Raw genomic sequence first — 13,123 nt, 5'->3', positions numbered from 1 at the left:
TGTCATATACAAAACATGTCGGGGCTGCGGGTGTTCTAACTCAGTGAACAGAGTGCCTGCCTAGCATGCATGAGGCTCTGGGTCAGTTCCCGGCACCTCATAAACAAGGCGTGGTGGTGCACACCTGAATCTCAGCACTCAGGTGGAGTCAGGAGATCGGGTATAGGCCGTCCTCAGCTACGTAGTGAGTTGAAGGCTAACCTTGTCAAAGAAGGAAGAGAGTGAGAGAGAGAGAGGGAGGGGAGAGGGGAGGGGGGGGAGAAAAGGAGAGAGAGACAGAGAGAGAGAATGTCATAAATGTTTGGTGGTGGGACAGAGAAGACTTCCCAAGGATACCCATGCAAGAGGGAGCAGTAATGAACTAGATCTCAGACTAGGTCAGAGATTTCAGCTTCTAAGCAGGCAGAGCAACTCTGTTTAAATCCAAATGAGGTGGAAAGTGTGAGCTAAGGCCTCCCAGAGTGAGCAGGTGAGTTTTAAGGTGAAAAGTAAGGACACTGAGGGGTGACAGGTTCATATGCAAAACCAGTCTGGCTCCAGTGTGAAATCAGATTGGGTGGATCTTGAGGGGAGCGGGGGAGAATAAACCTATTAGCTTCCTCATTTTAAAATTAGATCTATTCATTTTGTTTCATGTGTGTTTTTTTACCTGCATGCATTTATGTGCATGATCGTGCTTGGTACCTGCAGAGGTCAGAAGAGGGTATCTGATCCTATGGTACTGGATTGAAGTGATTCTGAATCACTATGTGGGTGTTGGGTATCGAACCCCGGTCCTCTGCACGAGCACAAATGCTCCTAACCACTGAGCCACCGCTCCAACTCCAGCTTCCTTCTAATGCTCCTCGAACCATGACCACCAGCCCTTGCCTCTTCACGGGGTCTGACCTACTTTAACATCTATCACTAGGGGAGGATGGATCCTTTATTGAACTCAAAATAATTTATCCCCCTTACTATGGCCTTCAAACCTAGCTCTTAGTTCCCTCTATGGTGTCACATCCACTTGTCATCCTGTGCCTCCCCTGGGTCTTAGTCTAGGAAAAGGGGAATTGAGAGATGGAAGTGGTCTGAGGGACAGAAGTAGATAAGTACAAGTCAAATCTGAGGCGAGTCTGAAGTCTAAGAGGTTAATCCACATTAGCGCGTAGGCAGCGGCTGAAGCAAGGGTTTCAGGCTAATGGAAGAGGACCAGGGCCAGTGTTTGGGAGGCACTCAGGAGCCAGGCACTTGGAGGCTTAGAAACAAGACCATTTTTGCTGGGAGGGGGTGCCTGAAGACAAGACCCTGAGCAGTAGGAGACAAGAGCATATGAGCCCCGGACTAGTGAAGAACTGATGTTCCTAGTTAGCTAGAACCCTAGCTGATAAAGGATGGGCAGTTGTCCATGATGTGTGAGGTCCTGGGCTTGATCCCTGGCACCAGGAAAATAATAATAATAATAATCATGGATGGGACTCAGAGATTTGGGACTGAGAAAGTCAATGACAAAGGCAGACTTGTGGCGGACTTGGTAGGAGAAAAAGGCAGACAGCAAAGTTCCTCACACTCTGTCTGTAGCCAAAATAAACCTTACAACAAGGCTCAGGTCTAGAACCAGAAGGCCCAGAGACCAGAGCCAGGCAACCCTTGCTATTTCCACACCAAGATCAAAACTACACTCACATCCATGCTATAGCTTCTTAACACATACAAGTCAAGGACACTAAAGGCTGGTCCATGAACCCCAAAAGGCTGTGAGTGCTGGGGAGCCCCACCACCACTCAGGTGAATGAAACTCAGTGTGAGTATGATCCTGGGAGTAGCCCTGAGGAGGGTCTTTGGGGACCATAAGTGTTTGCGGTTGGCATGGTAACCAGGAGACTATGACATACTTAAGGGTGGGCGGGGTCACAGAACACAAGCTTTAAAGTAAGTGAATCATGTGTGGCTCATTTAATTTTAAAGGAGGACTCTGAGCTGAGCTTAGAACAATTTTTTCCTCTGAGTGCCATTTCCCAAAGGTACTCACAGAACAATAAGGTGTGACCATAATGGCTGCACTGAGTTGTCTTTTGGACAGTGTTAGGAGGGACATAAAGAAGGTGGACAGAGAATTAAGGCAATTGAGATGTATCGACGAACTCAGCTCCCGCTGCCTGTGTGACTTATACATGCATCCGTACTGCTGCTGTGACCTGCACCCATACCCCTACTGCCTCTGCTACTCCAAGCGATCCCGCTCCTGTGGCCTGTGCGACCTCTACTACCCATGCTGCCTGTGTGACTACAAGCTCTACTGCCTTCGCCCATCACTCCGCAGCTTAGAGAGGAAAGCTATCCGCGCCATTGAGGATGAGAAAAGAGCGCTGGCCAAGTGAGAGGGTGTAATCTAGGGCTGTGTAGTCAGTGCAGCAGCTGCAGCCGCGGGAAGAAGCGGGGCGGTGGGGACAGGGACAGCTGAATAGACAGGAAAAGGGATCCAGACGATGACTTGGGTGGCCTAGGCAAGGCTTAAGAAAAGTGGGTCCATGGTGGGAATAGTGAGGTTCTCCAGAGGCAGCGTGAGGTGGTGGGCTGGCAAAATTGGTGGGAGTCTACAGCGAGAGTGCCAGTGTGGTACAGAATGTGGTCTTAATGTGGGAGAGAAATGGCAGGTGTCGTTAAAAAGCCATTGGAAGCAGCAAGCTCAACATTTCTTCTGGGTATGACTGAAGTGAGTATTTCTGGGCTTGCAGAAATGACTGCAGGAGAAGTCATAATCATTGATCAAACCTTTAATGTTTGCCAGAAGCCTCAGGAGGAGAGAGTGGACTGAACGCCAGAGGCATTTCCTCTGTGTGTGGAAACCTTTCTCTTATCCAGTCTCAGGGCTGCTCTGTTGGCCTCCCTTTCCAACCGCAGAAAGGATGTGTGACAGCCTTCACAGAAGATTCAAATGGGGTTTTAATTGAATTGGGTAATTTAACAGGGGGAGTTGGTATATTTCTTTAACCCTTTCCTAACTTTTCACATATACCTATATTCTATATAGAGGAGGGGCACTGTCCCCTGGTTATATAAATGACTGTACACCCATTTACTGAATACGAAGTAAGGATTAAAGAACCAGGTGTGGTGGCTGACTCCTGTAGATCCTTGCACTTGGGAGGCGGAGGCAGGAGGATCACAGGTTCTTGGCCAGCTTCTGATACATAGAGTATGAGGTCAGCTTGGGCTACGTGAGACTGTTTCAAAAAAATTTTTAAAAATGGGATTGAAAAGTTGGAAAGTTCTTTTACATATGGATACATTAAGTGAAAAGGCAAGAGGCAGAAAAATCATGTTTAATAAGGGACTATTCTTAAAAATAGAGCAGAAACAGATATGATATACAGGAAGATGAACAGATGGATGAATGGAAGGATTAATGGGTGTGTGCCTGGACAAAGCCCTTGACAACAGTGACTGTGATGTTTTATTGAGAAGGGCAATGGGACAATTGCTGCTGATGTCATCAGTTACAAGGTCAGAAGCAGACCTACCTAACAATCTGGGATGGAGTAGTCACAAATTTATCTACAATTTTGAACCAATGTTTATTTTCATTTCTCAGGATGTCAAGTTCTTACACTCACACTGTGAAATAGGGACTAGTTACTATTTGCTCTTTGTGAGCTGGTCTGTGTCTTCTCTCCATGGCTCTATGTCATCTGACTTAGTCATCTGGCTGACCCCACTTCCAGGGCAGACTTTTTTCTGCTCACTATCTGTGTCTTCTTGCCTTTCCACAAGACTGTTTCTTGGCACACCGTAGACTCAACCTCAAGCCTTGCTCTCAGTAGAGTGATTCAGAGAGCAGCACTTTCTCCAGTCTGTGGTACTTTCCCTGGTAGTGTCTGCGTCTCCTCAGTACTAGCAGCTTATATGAAGTGGGTGGTGTCCTTACTTAGTTCCTGGACCTGTGACCCTCAGGTTTGCCCTCCCTTATCTCTTCCCCAGCACTTTTCTTCCAATTCACGCCACCTTGCAAAAGTTCTGCGCTCTATTTCCATCAGCCTGACATTTCACTGGAAGGACTCAGTGTCAGCTACAACCCCACAGCTTCAGTTTTCCTGATGGGGGTAAAAGCGGTAAAGCCCAGATCTGAGCTCCGATCCCAAAGGACTCATGACTAATTTTTCTTCCAATGAAATGCCTTCTTTCTTATCTTTAATCTAGCTCCTGACCTGTCCCTGAATAGGTCTCAAAATAATCAATCTCCATTCAGTTTTGTTTTGTTTTTTAAACCATCTTTGGTGTGAAACTGTGCTCAAGGCTTTTTGAGTTTAGAATTCATGTTTGTGTGACCTTTTGCCCCTTTAAAGAATGACTGGGCATCGGTGAGTTGTGACATGTCTTTTCAGATGTCTGACTCTGTTGTCCAGAAGGTTCTCTGTCTTGATCTGTAATTGCCTCAGCTATATTGAGCTTTTTTTTTCCCCTCCGTGTGCAAGTCTTCCATGTCTCCAGTGTTTCCTTGTCAAGAAGACTGAATTACAGTTTTAAAATGCCCTCCACAAGTACCTGCTGTTGGATGGATGTGTGTGTACAGTGGGCTGTTTTTAGACAAGGTTTTAAAAGTCCTGCTCACTACTATTGTTTCTTAAGCAGCTGCTTTAGAAGACAGTGTCTTCCTGAGCAGGGACCAGACTCAGCTCTTCTGTTTCCTTAGCCGCTTCCCGGTTTTCCTGGTCTCGCCTGTTGCACTCCAAGCTCTGGCAGTGGCCTGTCTCTTCCCTCACTTTTGGATTCAAAGGGATGGTGGTGACAATTGGGTTTTCTTTCATGAAGCCATGCCACCAGCCTGAGTTAAGCTTGTACATCCACACTTCAAGGGCTTCCCTGTCTCTTGTACTTAAGCTAGAGAAACTAACAAAACCCTGTCCTTCCTCAATCCTGTCAGGTGACTGGACGCTCGTGGTGCCGCTGACTCCTGGCTTGAGTCCTTGTGAGCTGGTGCACCTTAGCTGGCAGTTGTGCCCTTGAGCTGCACTGGGCTCAACCTCTGTGCCCTTTCCTAGAGACCAATCCCGAGACGGCCTTCCAGCCGCTCATGCAAGCATCTGTGGTTAGTCTGACTCTTAATAAGAAATTCCCTGGAAAATCCCACACACAAAATATGCCATCTTAAAACCTCAAATATTTCTCTTCTCTTTTACTTTCACACTATGAGTTTGAGGTTTTCACTGAATCTGCTCAGTCAATGAGGCTGATGCAAGGCAGAGGTTTTATGGCTACCAAAAGTTGATTTCCCCTCCCGCTTGCTGCTTCTGGGTCCGCTGAAAGGTGGAAGTAAGCTGCCTCTTTAGTGTCTTTCATACTCTTTCAAACCCCTAGGTCTCAGAATTCATCATCATTTGACTACACAGGGAAGAGCTGACGCCCATGTAGGTCAAATGCAGCTTTTAATTTTATTTTCTGTGCTAGAAATAAAACCGAGGTCCTTGTGTATGCTAAGTAAGTATTCTATCACTGAATTACCCTCCAGTCTTAGATGAGTGTTATTCGGTTTAACCTTTTTCTTTAATGATACAGGCTTGGGAGTTGTTCACTGAAGGTCTCAGACTTATGGTAAAGCTGTTTAAGGTAGAGCCTACATAGCCTGATAAAGAGGACTTACAGCTCACGGAGTAAAAACTAGACACCTAGCATTTCCTGTTTAACGTCCCTAACGCCCCGGTCTGCTATTGTCTCAGTCATTTTCTGACACTGAAACATCAAGGAGCAGCGTTCTTGATGACTAGGAGGTGGCAGGGCAAAGACAGCCACATCTGCCAGAGTCCAGAGCACAGGTGCATAGCAACCTGTCAGTTTGCAGTGTGACCCTGAACCAGTGTTAGCGGCGTCACCCGGAACTTTCCAGACAGGCAAAGTCTCAGCTCTCTACCAACCCAGGGAAGCTAGAGCTCAGGTGGGAGCCAGACACCCGTGTTGTGTGAGCCCTGCTGGAAGAAGGATGCCCCTGCACCACACAACCTGCTCCCTGCTGCAGAGTGACATCCGTCTACTCCACAAGTCTGAGGAAAGGAGGAAAGCAGAAAAAGAAAGCAGAGAGGGGCCAGGAGACGGCTCAGTGCCTAGAGTGCCCGCCTCACAAGCATGGAGACCTGAGTTCAGATCTGCAGCACCCACATCGAAAAGCTGGGTGCTGTGGCGTCTAGAGCCCCAGCACTGGGAAGGTAGAGACAGGAGGATCTCAGGGTGCTGGCAGCCAGTGCAGTCTAATCGGTGAGGTCCACATTCAGAGAGAGACCCTGCCTCAAAAATCTAAGGTTGCCTGATATCAACCTGGCCTCCACTCACACGTGTGCACACACATGAACATATGTACGCACACGGGGCAGGGGCAGAAGGAGGCAAGTGAAGATAAACGATGTGAGGAGTGGGGTTTAGGTGGCTCTTTGGAATGGGTTTAAATTCAAGAGAAAAAGAATGTCCCAGTGAAGTCTAGAGGGCCCTGTGCTCTTCAGAGTCACGTCTTTGTTACGTTCTCCCTCACTGGGTTGGAACTGATCTTTCTGGAAACAGCTGAGTATATAACTCTACGGGAAAGGCAGAGTGTTTTGCATTCAAGAGTGTGGTTGGACATGGGAGTGAACACAGCCATGACCAGGAGAAAAGAGGGGAGCTCTGTGCACAGGCATAGTTCCCCCACAAGCTGACAAGCTTCCATTAATCCAAGGGGGCAGGGCACAGGAGGTCCTGTCCCCTGCTCTGAACCTTACAGTCATGGAAAAACCCATTTCAGGTTGTGGGTAATCCACCAGGCAAGAAGCATGTTCCAAGTTCAGAGTTGAGTTTGATGAGTCAAATGTGGCCCCAACAAATTCTCCTACAACCACACATTCCTACTCATAACCATTAATGTAGAAAAGATAAGAAACCTGGCCTGGCTGAAAGTTTTAGGCAGTCTTCTGAAGACTCAAAGTGTGGGACCCTTGGATGGTGTGGAACCCCTGGACAGTGTGGGGCCCCTGGACAGGTGTGGGGGCCCTGGACAGCTAGGGACCCCTGGACAGCTACTGCAAGGCCAAAGGAGCCAAGGTGACAGGAACAGAGGAAGGCAAGGAGGGCCAGCAATGGAATACATTTGACTGTAGCTGGGACTCAGGTGTCTAAGAGGACACAGATCTGAAAGTTGGCTGGGACTGACGAGTCAGGTTCCCAGGTTAGGCTCTAGCTCCTGTGATGAACAGGCCGAGCTTTTCCTAGAAGAATCAGCTGAGGCTTAGGGAACCTGCTTGGGATTCTTGGCTGGCTTGCTTTTGTTAGTCCTAGCCCACCTTCACTATCATTAATGTCAGGATTCCATGCTTCTCATCCAAACAAGACTGACTTTCCCTGTTGTGTGTCTGAACACACATGCACGAGCGCGCGCACACACACACACACACACACACACACACACATCCCATAAATGAGTCTTGAGAGGCCCTTTACCTAGTGTTTGGTTGCTTCTTCAGCCATGGTCCAGCTAGAGAGGACTGGTGTCTAGGCCAGTTCCCCACACCTCTGTGAGCGCTCCACCCACCCAGGGAGATGGGGCTGAGTCTAGTTATTTCAGAGACAGTGATTTCAGAGAGGCCATCCTTCTTCCTTTCTTTTTGGTATGACCTAAGGTACCCTGGCACACACAGGACAAGAAGGACTACCACGCTGCCCTCAGTTTCCCCAGGACTCTGGCTGCATCATCTGATCTATCGCTCACGTTGTTTGCTTCGACGTCTTTCAGAAGGAGTTCTCTTGGTTATTTTGTAATTAGCCAAGTCTTAGTTTGTAATTTTCAATACAAGAGTAGTAATTCACATCGTTAAGTCAGTCCCATGAAGTTTTATCAAGTGAGAAATACAAATTAAAAGCAGTATGTAAGCCAGGCAGTGGTGGCGCACACCTTTAGTCCCAGCACTCAGAAGGCAGAGCCAGGCAGATCTCTGTGAGTTCAAGGCCAGCCTGGTCTACAAAGTGAGATCCAGGACAGGCACCAAAACTATGCAGAGAAACCCTGTCTCAAACAAAGCAAAACAGCCAGGCGGTGGTGGCGCACGCCTTTAGTCCCAGCACTCAAGAGGCAGAGCCAGGCGGATCTCTGTGAGTTCGAGGCCAGCCTGGGCTACCAAGTGAGTTCCAGGAAAGGCGCAAAGCTACACAGAGAAACCCTGTCTCGAAAAACCAAAAAAAAAAAAAAAAAAAAAAAAAAAAGCAAAACAAACAAACAAAAAAGTAGTATGTATAGCATGATTCCATAAGAACACTCATAAATCTACATATGTGTATGTAGAAATCTCTGTCTCTCTGTCTCTGTCTCTCTGTCTGTCTGTCTCTCTCTCTCTCTCTCTCTCTCTCTCTCTCTCTCACACACACACACACACATACACACGAGAGAATCTAATGAAAATACTGTTATATGTGTTAGTGTTTAAAACATACTTTAGTTTATCTATATACACTGTATCTTCTACAATGAGGTTGTGTAACTCGAAAAGAAGAACGTATTTAAATAAAATTCAGTATAAAGAGGGATACAGGGACTGGAGAGATAACTCAGCAGTTAGGAGCATTTGCTGTTCTTCCAGGGGACCTGAGTTCAGTACCCAGGACCCACTTCAGGCTGCTGACAATCATCTGTAACTCCAGCTCCAGGGTACCCGATGACTCTGACCTCTTCAGATAGCTACACTCACATTCACAAATACACACACACACACATACACACACACACACACCTACAAATAGTTAAAATACAATAAAAATAAATCTTCAAAAAAATTTAAAGTGCCACAATGATAATCTCACCACAGGCTTGTAGTGAAGTTTAAACAAAGCACAACCTCTGGCACCCTTATCACCTGCAAGGAGCATTTTAAGAAAAAGAAAACAAAGGCCTCCCCTCCTGGTTGAGTGTCAAAGCAACACTAAATGCACTTCATGCATCGGGTAAGCACAACCATCCAGTAGGTGGGTTACTCATTACTGTCCCAGTGTAACCGAGGCATAGGAAGCTCAACAACTTGTCTGCACAGCAGAGCCAAGGTGTGAGGGAAGAGAGTCCAGTTCTGGGGTCACTGCTCTGCTTGGGTACTTTGCCCCTGCCTCTCAAAAATAGTTCTTTTTATTTATGTGTTTATCTCTGTGTGAGCATGTGCGCATGAGTGCAGGTGCCCAAAGAGACCAGAAGAGGTCGCCAGATCCCCTGGAGCTAGTTACAGGGGATTGTGAGCTGCCTGAGAGGATGCTGGGGACTGAACTTGGGTCCTTTGGAAGAGTTGCAAGTGCTCTTACCTGCGGAGCCATCTGTCCAGCCCAGCTTTCCTATCTCTTGATGTATCCTAACTGCTCAATTAGTGTGAGCTGCTGGTAATAAGGATGTACACAGCAGGGCTGTTGAGTAGCAGCCATGGCAGTGGTGTTCAGCAGCCAGCTCTTCAAGGCTCCAGTTTGTAGCTTACTCCACTCACCCTGGCATGAATGTCCTCTGATGAATGAGGAGCTGGGGAAATGCACACACACACACACACACACACACACACACACACACACACACACACACACACCAAACTCTTGCAAGAAGATAGGATCGGTAGCAGCACACCACTGGGAGATCACTGCGGATCTGATCCACACTGGCAGCCAGACAAACTGGTTTTCCACTGACAGGAGCTGTCCAGGGTCTCTCTTGGGCCAAGGAAGAACCAGGCCAGAGCTCTCTTGCCTTGTCCTTTGCCAATGAGCTTTCTGGTGGAGTGTCTGCCTGTTTGTCTGTCTGTCTGCCCCATGATGGTCTAAAAGGGAGGATCATACTTTGGTGTTCAGCTTATCTTTCAACTGTTGGGCTCAAGCAATCCTTCTGCCTCACCTTCTGGAATAGCTGGGTCTACAGACACACACTGGTATTCCTGGCTTTGATCTTTAAGATGCAGCGTTCAAATGCTGGCTTACTGGTTGTGTCTCATTAAAAAAAAAAAAAAAAAAAAAAAGAGCCTTGAGCTGGGGTGTAGCCTAGCTGAGAGTGCTTCCCTAACATGTATGAGGCTCAGACCTCAGCATCAGAAAACCAAAACTGTTTGTACATGATGAAATAACAGTAACGCTAACGGTGGTAATCAAGCAAGATGCATTATGAACCAAGCGCAATGTTGAGTAAAAACATCATCGTCTCATTTAGCCCTCCATCAGTGTTGTGATGTATTAGCACCATTATCACAGGGAAGGAAACTGATTAGTGACAGAGAGGCTAAGGGGCAGGCCAGGTTTCCGTAACTTACAGCAGGAGGGGCTGGATTCGAGCATTAGAGAAAGATCTGAATGGCCAACGGATTTCGATCAGGCTGACTTGAGGAGAAAAGGGGTGGGGGTAGGGTTGTGTGTCGTCCAGAGGTCTAATCTCTCTTCTCCCTTCCTCCCTTCCAACCACAGACTCAGAAGGACGACGAACAGAATTCTGGCCTCCTCTTGCTGCAGCAGCAACATTTTAGGGTCAGTGAATGTGTGCGGCTTTGAGCCTGATCAAGTCAAGGTGCGAGTTAAAGATGGAAAAGTCTGTGTGTCAGCCGAGAGGGAGAACAGGTATGATTGCCTCGGATCCAAAAAGTACAGTTACATGAATATCTGCAAGGAGTTCAGCTTGCCGCCATGTGTGGATGAGAAAGACGTGACCTACTCCTACGGGCTCGGCAGCTGCGTCAAGATCGAGTCTCCGTGCTACCCTTGCACATCTCCCTGCAACCCCTGCAATCCCTGTAACCCCTGCAGCCCCTGCAGCCCCTGTGGGCCCTGTGGCCCCTGCGGGCCCTGCGGCCCCTGTGACCCCTGTAACCCCTGCTACCCCTGTGGAAGCCGATTCTCCTGTAGGAAGATGATCTTGTAAGGCGTGTGTAAGAACCTATGTCTTAGCAGAAGTCAGTTCTCCAGCCAGGCGGCTCTTCAGCATCTCTCTTCCCCTTCCCATAGCTCGTGTGGTTCAAGTAGGTAGGAAACTGAATACATAACTGCAATCTGATGCCGCTGTGTGCTAGTCTTTTGCTATGACCCCCCCACCCACCCCAGCGTTAGCTGATTGAAGGATTAAAGGACAGGATGGAAGATGAGATGAGATCTGCCCTCCACATCCTTCATACCTAACAACCTCTAAACGCACAGGCATTCCTCGACACTAAGTAATTCTGTGAAATGGCCCTGCCTGGAAAGAACACGCTTAGGGTAGTTTAGGTGGAAGATAGTAATCAGTGAGGATTTGGTGGGGATGTGACCTCCTTCCCAAGCCCAACAGGACTGTGGATTTTACCTGGGGACCAGACAATCCTTAAAAGAATACAGCAATGTGCGGCATGTCCGCAGATCCGAGAGCAGGGCAGCCGCTGAACTTCAGTGTTTCAGCATTCCTGCAGTTTCGACTCACCCCCTCTGGCTCAAGGTAGTCCCCAGCCTCCTGGGGATTTATTGCAACTCTCTTTTTCCAATTCTTGAAACTGGTTTTAGGCAGAAGGTCAATGCAAAGGTCAGAAGCAGGAGAGTACATTTTCAGCAACTGATGGTGCAGTTCACCTGCGTTTGGGTCCTTACTGACGTAGCTAAAAGCCACTGTTTGTTTTTGAGGTTGGTCTTACTGTGTAACTCTGACTGTCTGGAAAACTCGTTATATAAGGTAAGACTGGCCTCAAACGCACAGAAGCATACCTGTCTGCCTCCTGAGTGCTGGGACCAAAGGCCAGGCATGTGCCACCACGCCTGGCTCTTGATGGCTAGGGAAAAGGGAAGTATGAAGGGAGAATGAAGGGACGCTGGGGAGGGATTGGCTGAAGCTGGTCTCAGATTCTTAGAGGAAACACAAACTCCTGTTTGTGTAGCTGAGTCCTGTCATCGCCTGTGGGTTAGTTTTCCTCAGTGTGAGCTGCACTTGGGAGTTACCTGAGGAGCTGTAAAAATATGGATGCCAGGCTAAGACGATGGTTCAGCTGGTAAGAATGCAGGCTGCACAAGTGTGAGGACCTGAGTTCAAATCCCCAGGACCCACTCAAAGTCGGGCATGACTTGTAACCCCAGCACTGGCCTAGCCTAAGTAATGAGCTCCCAGTGCAGTCAGCGTATTAACTGAGGTTCTCTAGAGGAACAGAACGAGGAGAGTGAGTGTACATTTAAAGAAACATATTCAGTTGGCTTACACAATACGGTCTGGGCGTCCAACATGGCTGCCTCACACCAAAGCTCACACCAAACCAGAGAACGCGGCCGTTTCTCAGTCCACAAGGCTTGCTGTCTCAGCAGTCCCATTCTGGCTAAAGTCTGAAGGGTCCTGGGGAGCCTGTGGTCTTCAGGCCCTGTTGGAAGGTTCCCCCCCAGCAGGGTTCTGACGTCAGTGAGGGAACATGGTGGTGACAGCGGAAGCCAGTGCACATGAATGTGCCAGCGAGAGCAAAGGCAAGTATTCGAAAGCAAAGCTTATTTCTTGGGCCTTTTTTCTGGGCTGCCACCAGAGGCCACAGTCCATGTGTGGGGTGGGTCTCCCCACTCCACATAACAAATGGAGAAAAGCAATCACAAATGAGCCTGGAGGCTTGCCTTTCAACTGCTTCCAAATCCAATCAAGGTGACATCCAAGATTAGCCGTGACAGTGAGAGACACCTCTCTCTCTAAAGGAGGTAAAGTGGGGAACAAGGGAAGACACCCTTGTCTTCCTCAGGCTTCTGCGCATGCACACATAGCCACACATCCCTACACTCATGTGCATACACAATACACACCACACCACACCATACACAACACCACAGTACACACACATGCACACATAGACACACATCCCTACACTCATGTGCATATACAATACACACCACACCATACACAACACCACAGTACACACACATGCACACATATACACACATCCCTACACTCGTGTATACACAACACACACCACAACACACCATACACAGCACCACAGTACACACACATGCACACATAGCCACACATCCCTACACTCATGTGCATACACAATACACACCACACCATACACAACACCACAGTACACACACATGCACACATAGACACACATCCCTACACTCATGTGCATACACAATACACACCACACCATACACAACACTACAGTACACACACATGCACACATAGCTACAC

General features: G+C 48.0%; 1 protein-coding gene across 1 annotated transcript; it reads left to right on the top strand.

The window, feature by feature from the left end:
• Window positions 1-1,881: 1,881 nt before the first annotated feature.
• Window positions 1,882-10,996, top strand: Odf1 (outer dense fiber of sperm tails 1). The gene is made up of 2 exons (XM_059247333.1): window positions 1,882-2,356; window positions 10,414-10,996. Exons 1-2 carry the CDS (start codon window positions 2,034-2,036, stop codon window positions 10,862-10,864), a joined length of 774 nt encoding a protein of 257 aa, XP_059103316.1. The 5' UTR covers window positions 1,882-2,033; the 3' UTR covers window positions 10,865-10,996.
• The last annotated feature ends 2,127 nt before the right edge of the window (window positions 10,997-13,123 follow it).

This window comes from Peromyscus eremicus, chromosome 20 (genome assembly GCF_949786415.1).
Source record: "Peromyscus eremicus chromosome 20, PerEre_H2_v1, whole genome shotgun sequence".
NCBI lineage: Eukaryota > Metazoa > Chordata > Mammalia > Rodentia > Cricetidae > Peromyscus > Peromyscus eremicus.
The sequence above is the reverse complement of the archived record's forward strand: the minus strand, read 5'-3'. Positions and strand labels throughout refer to the sequence as shown.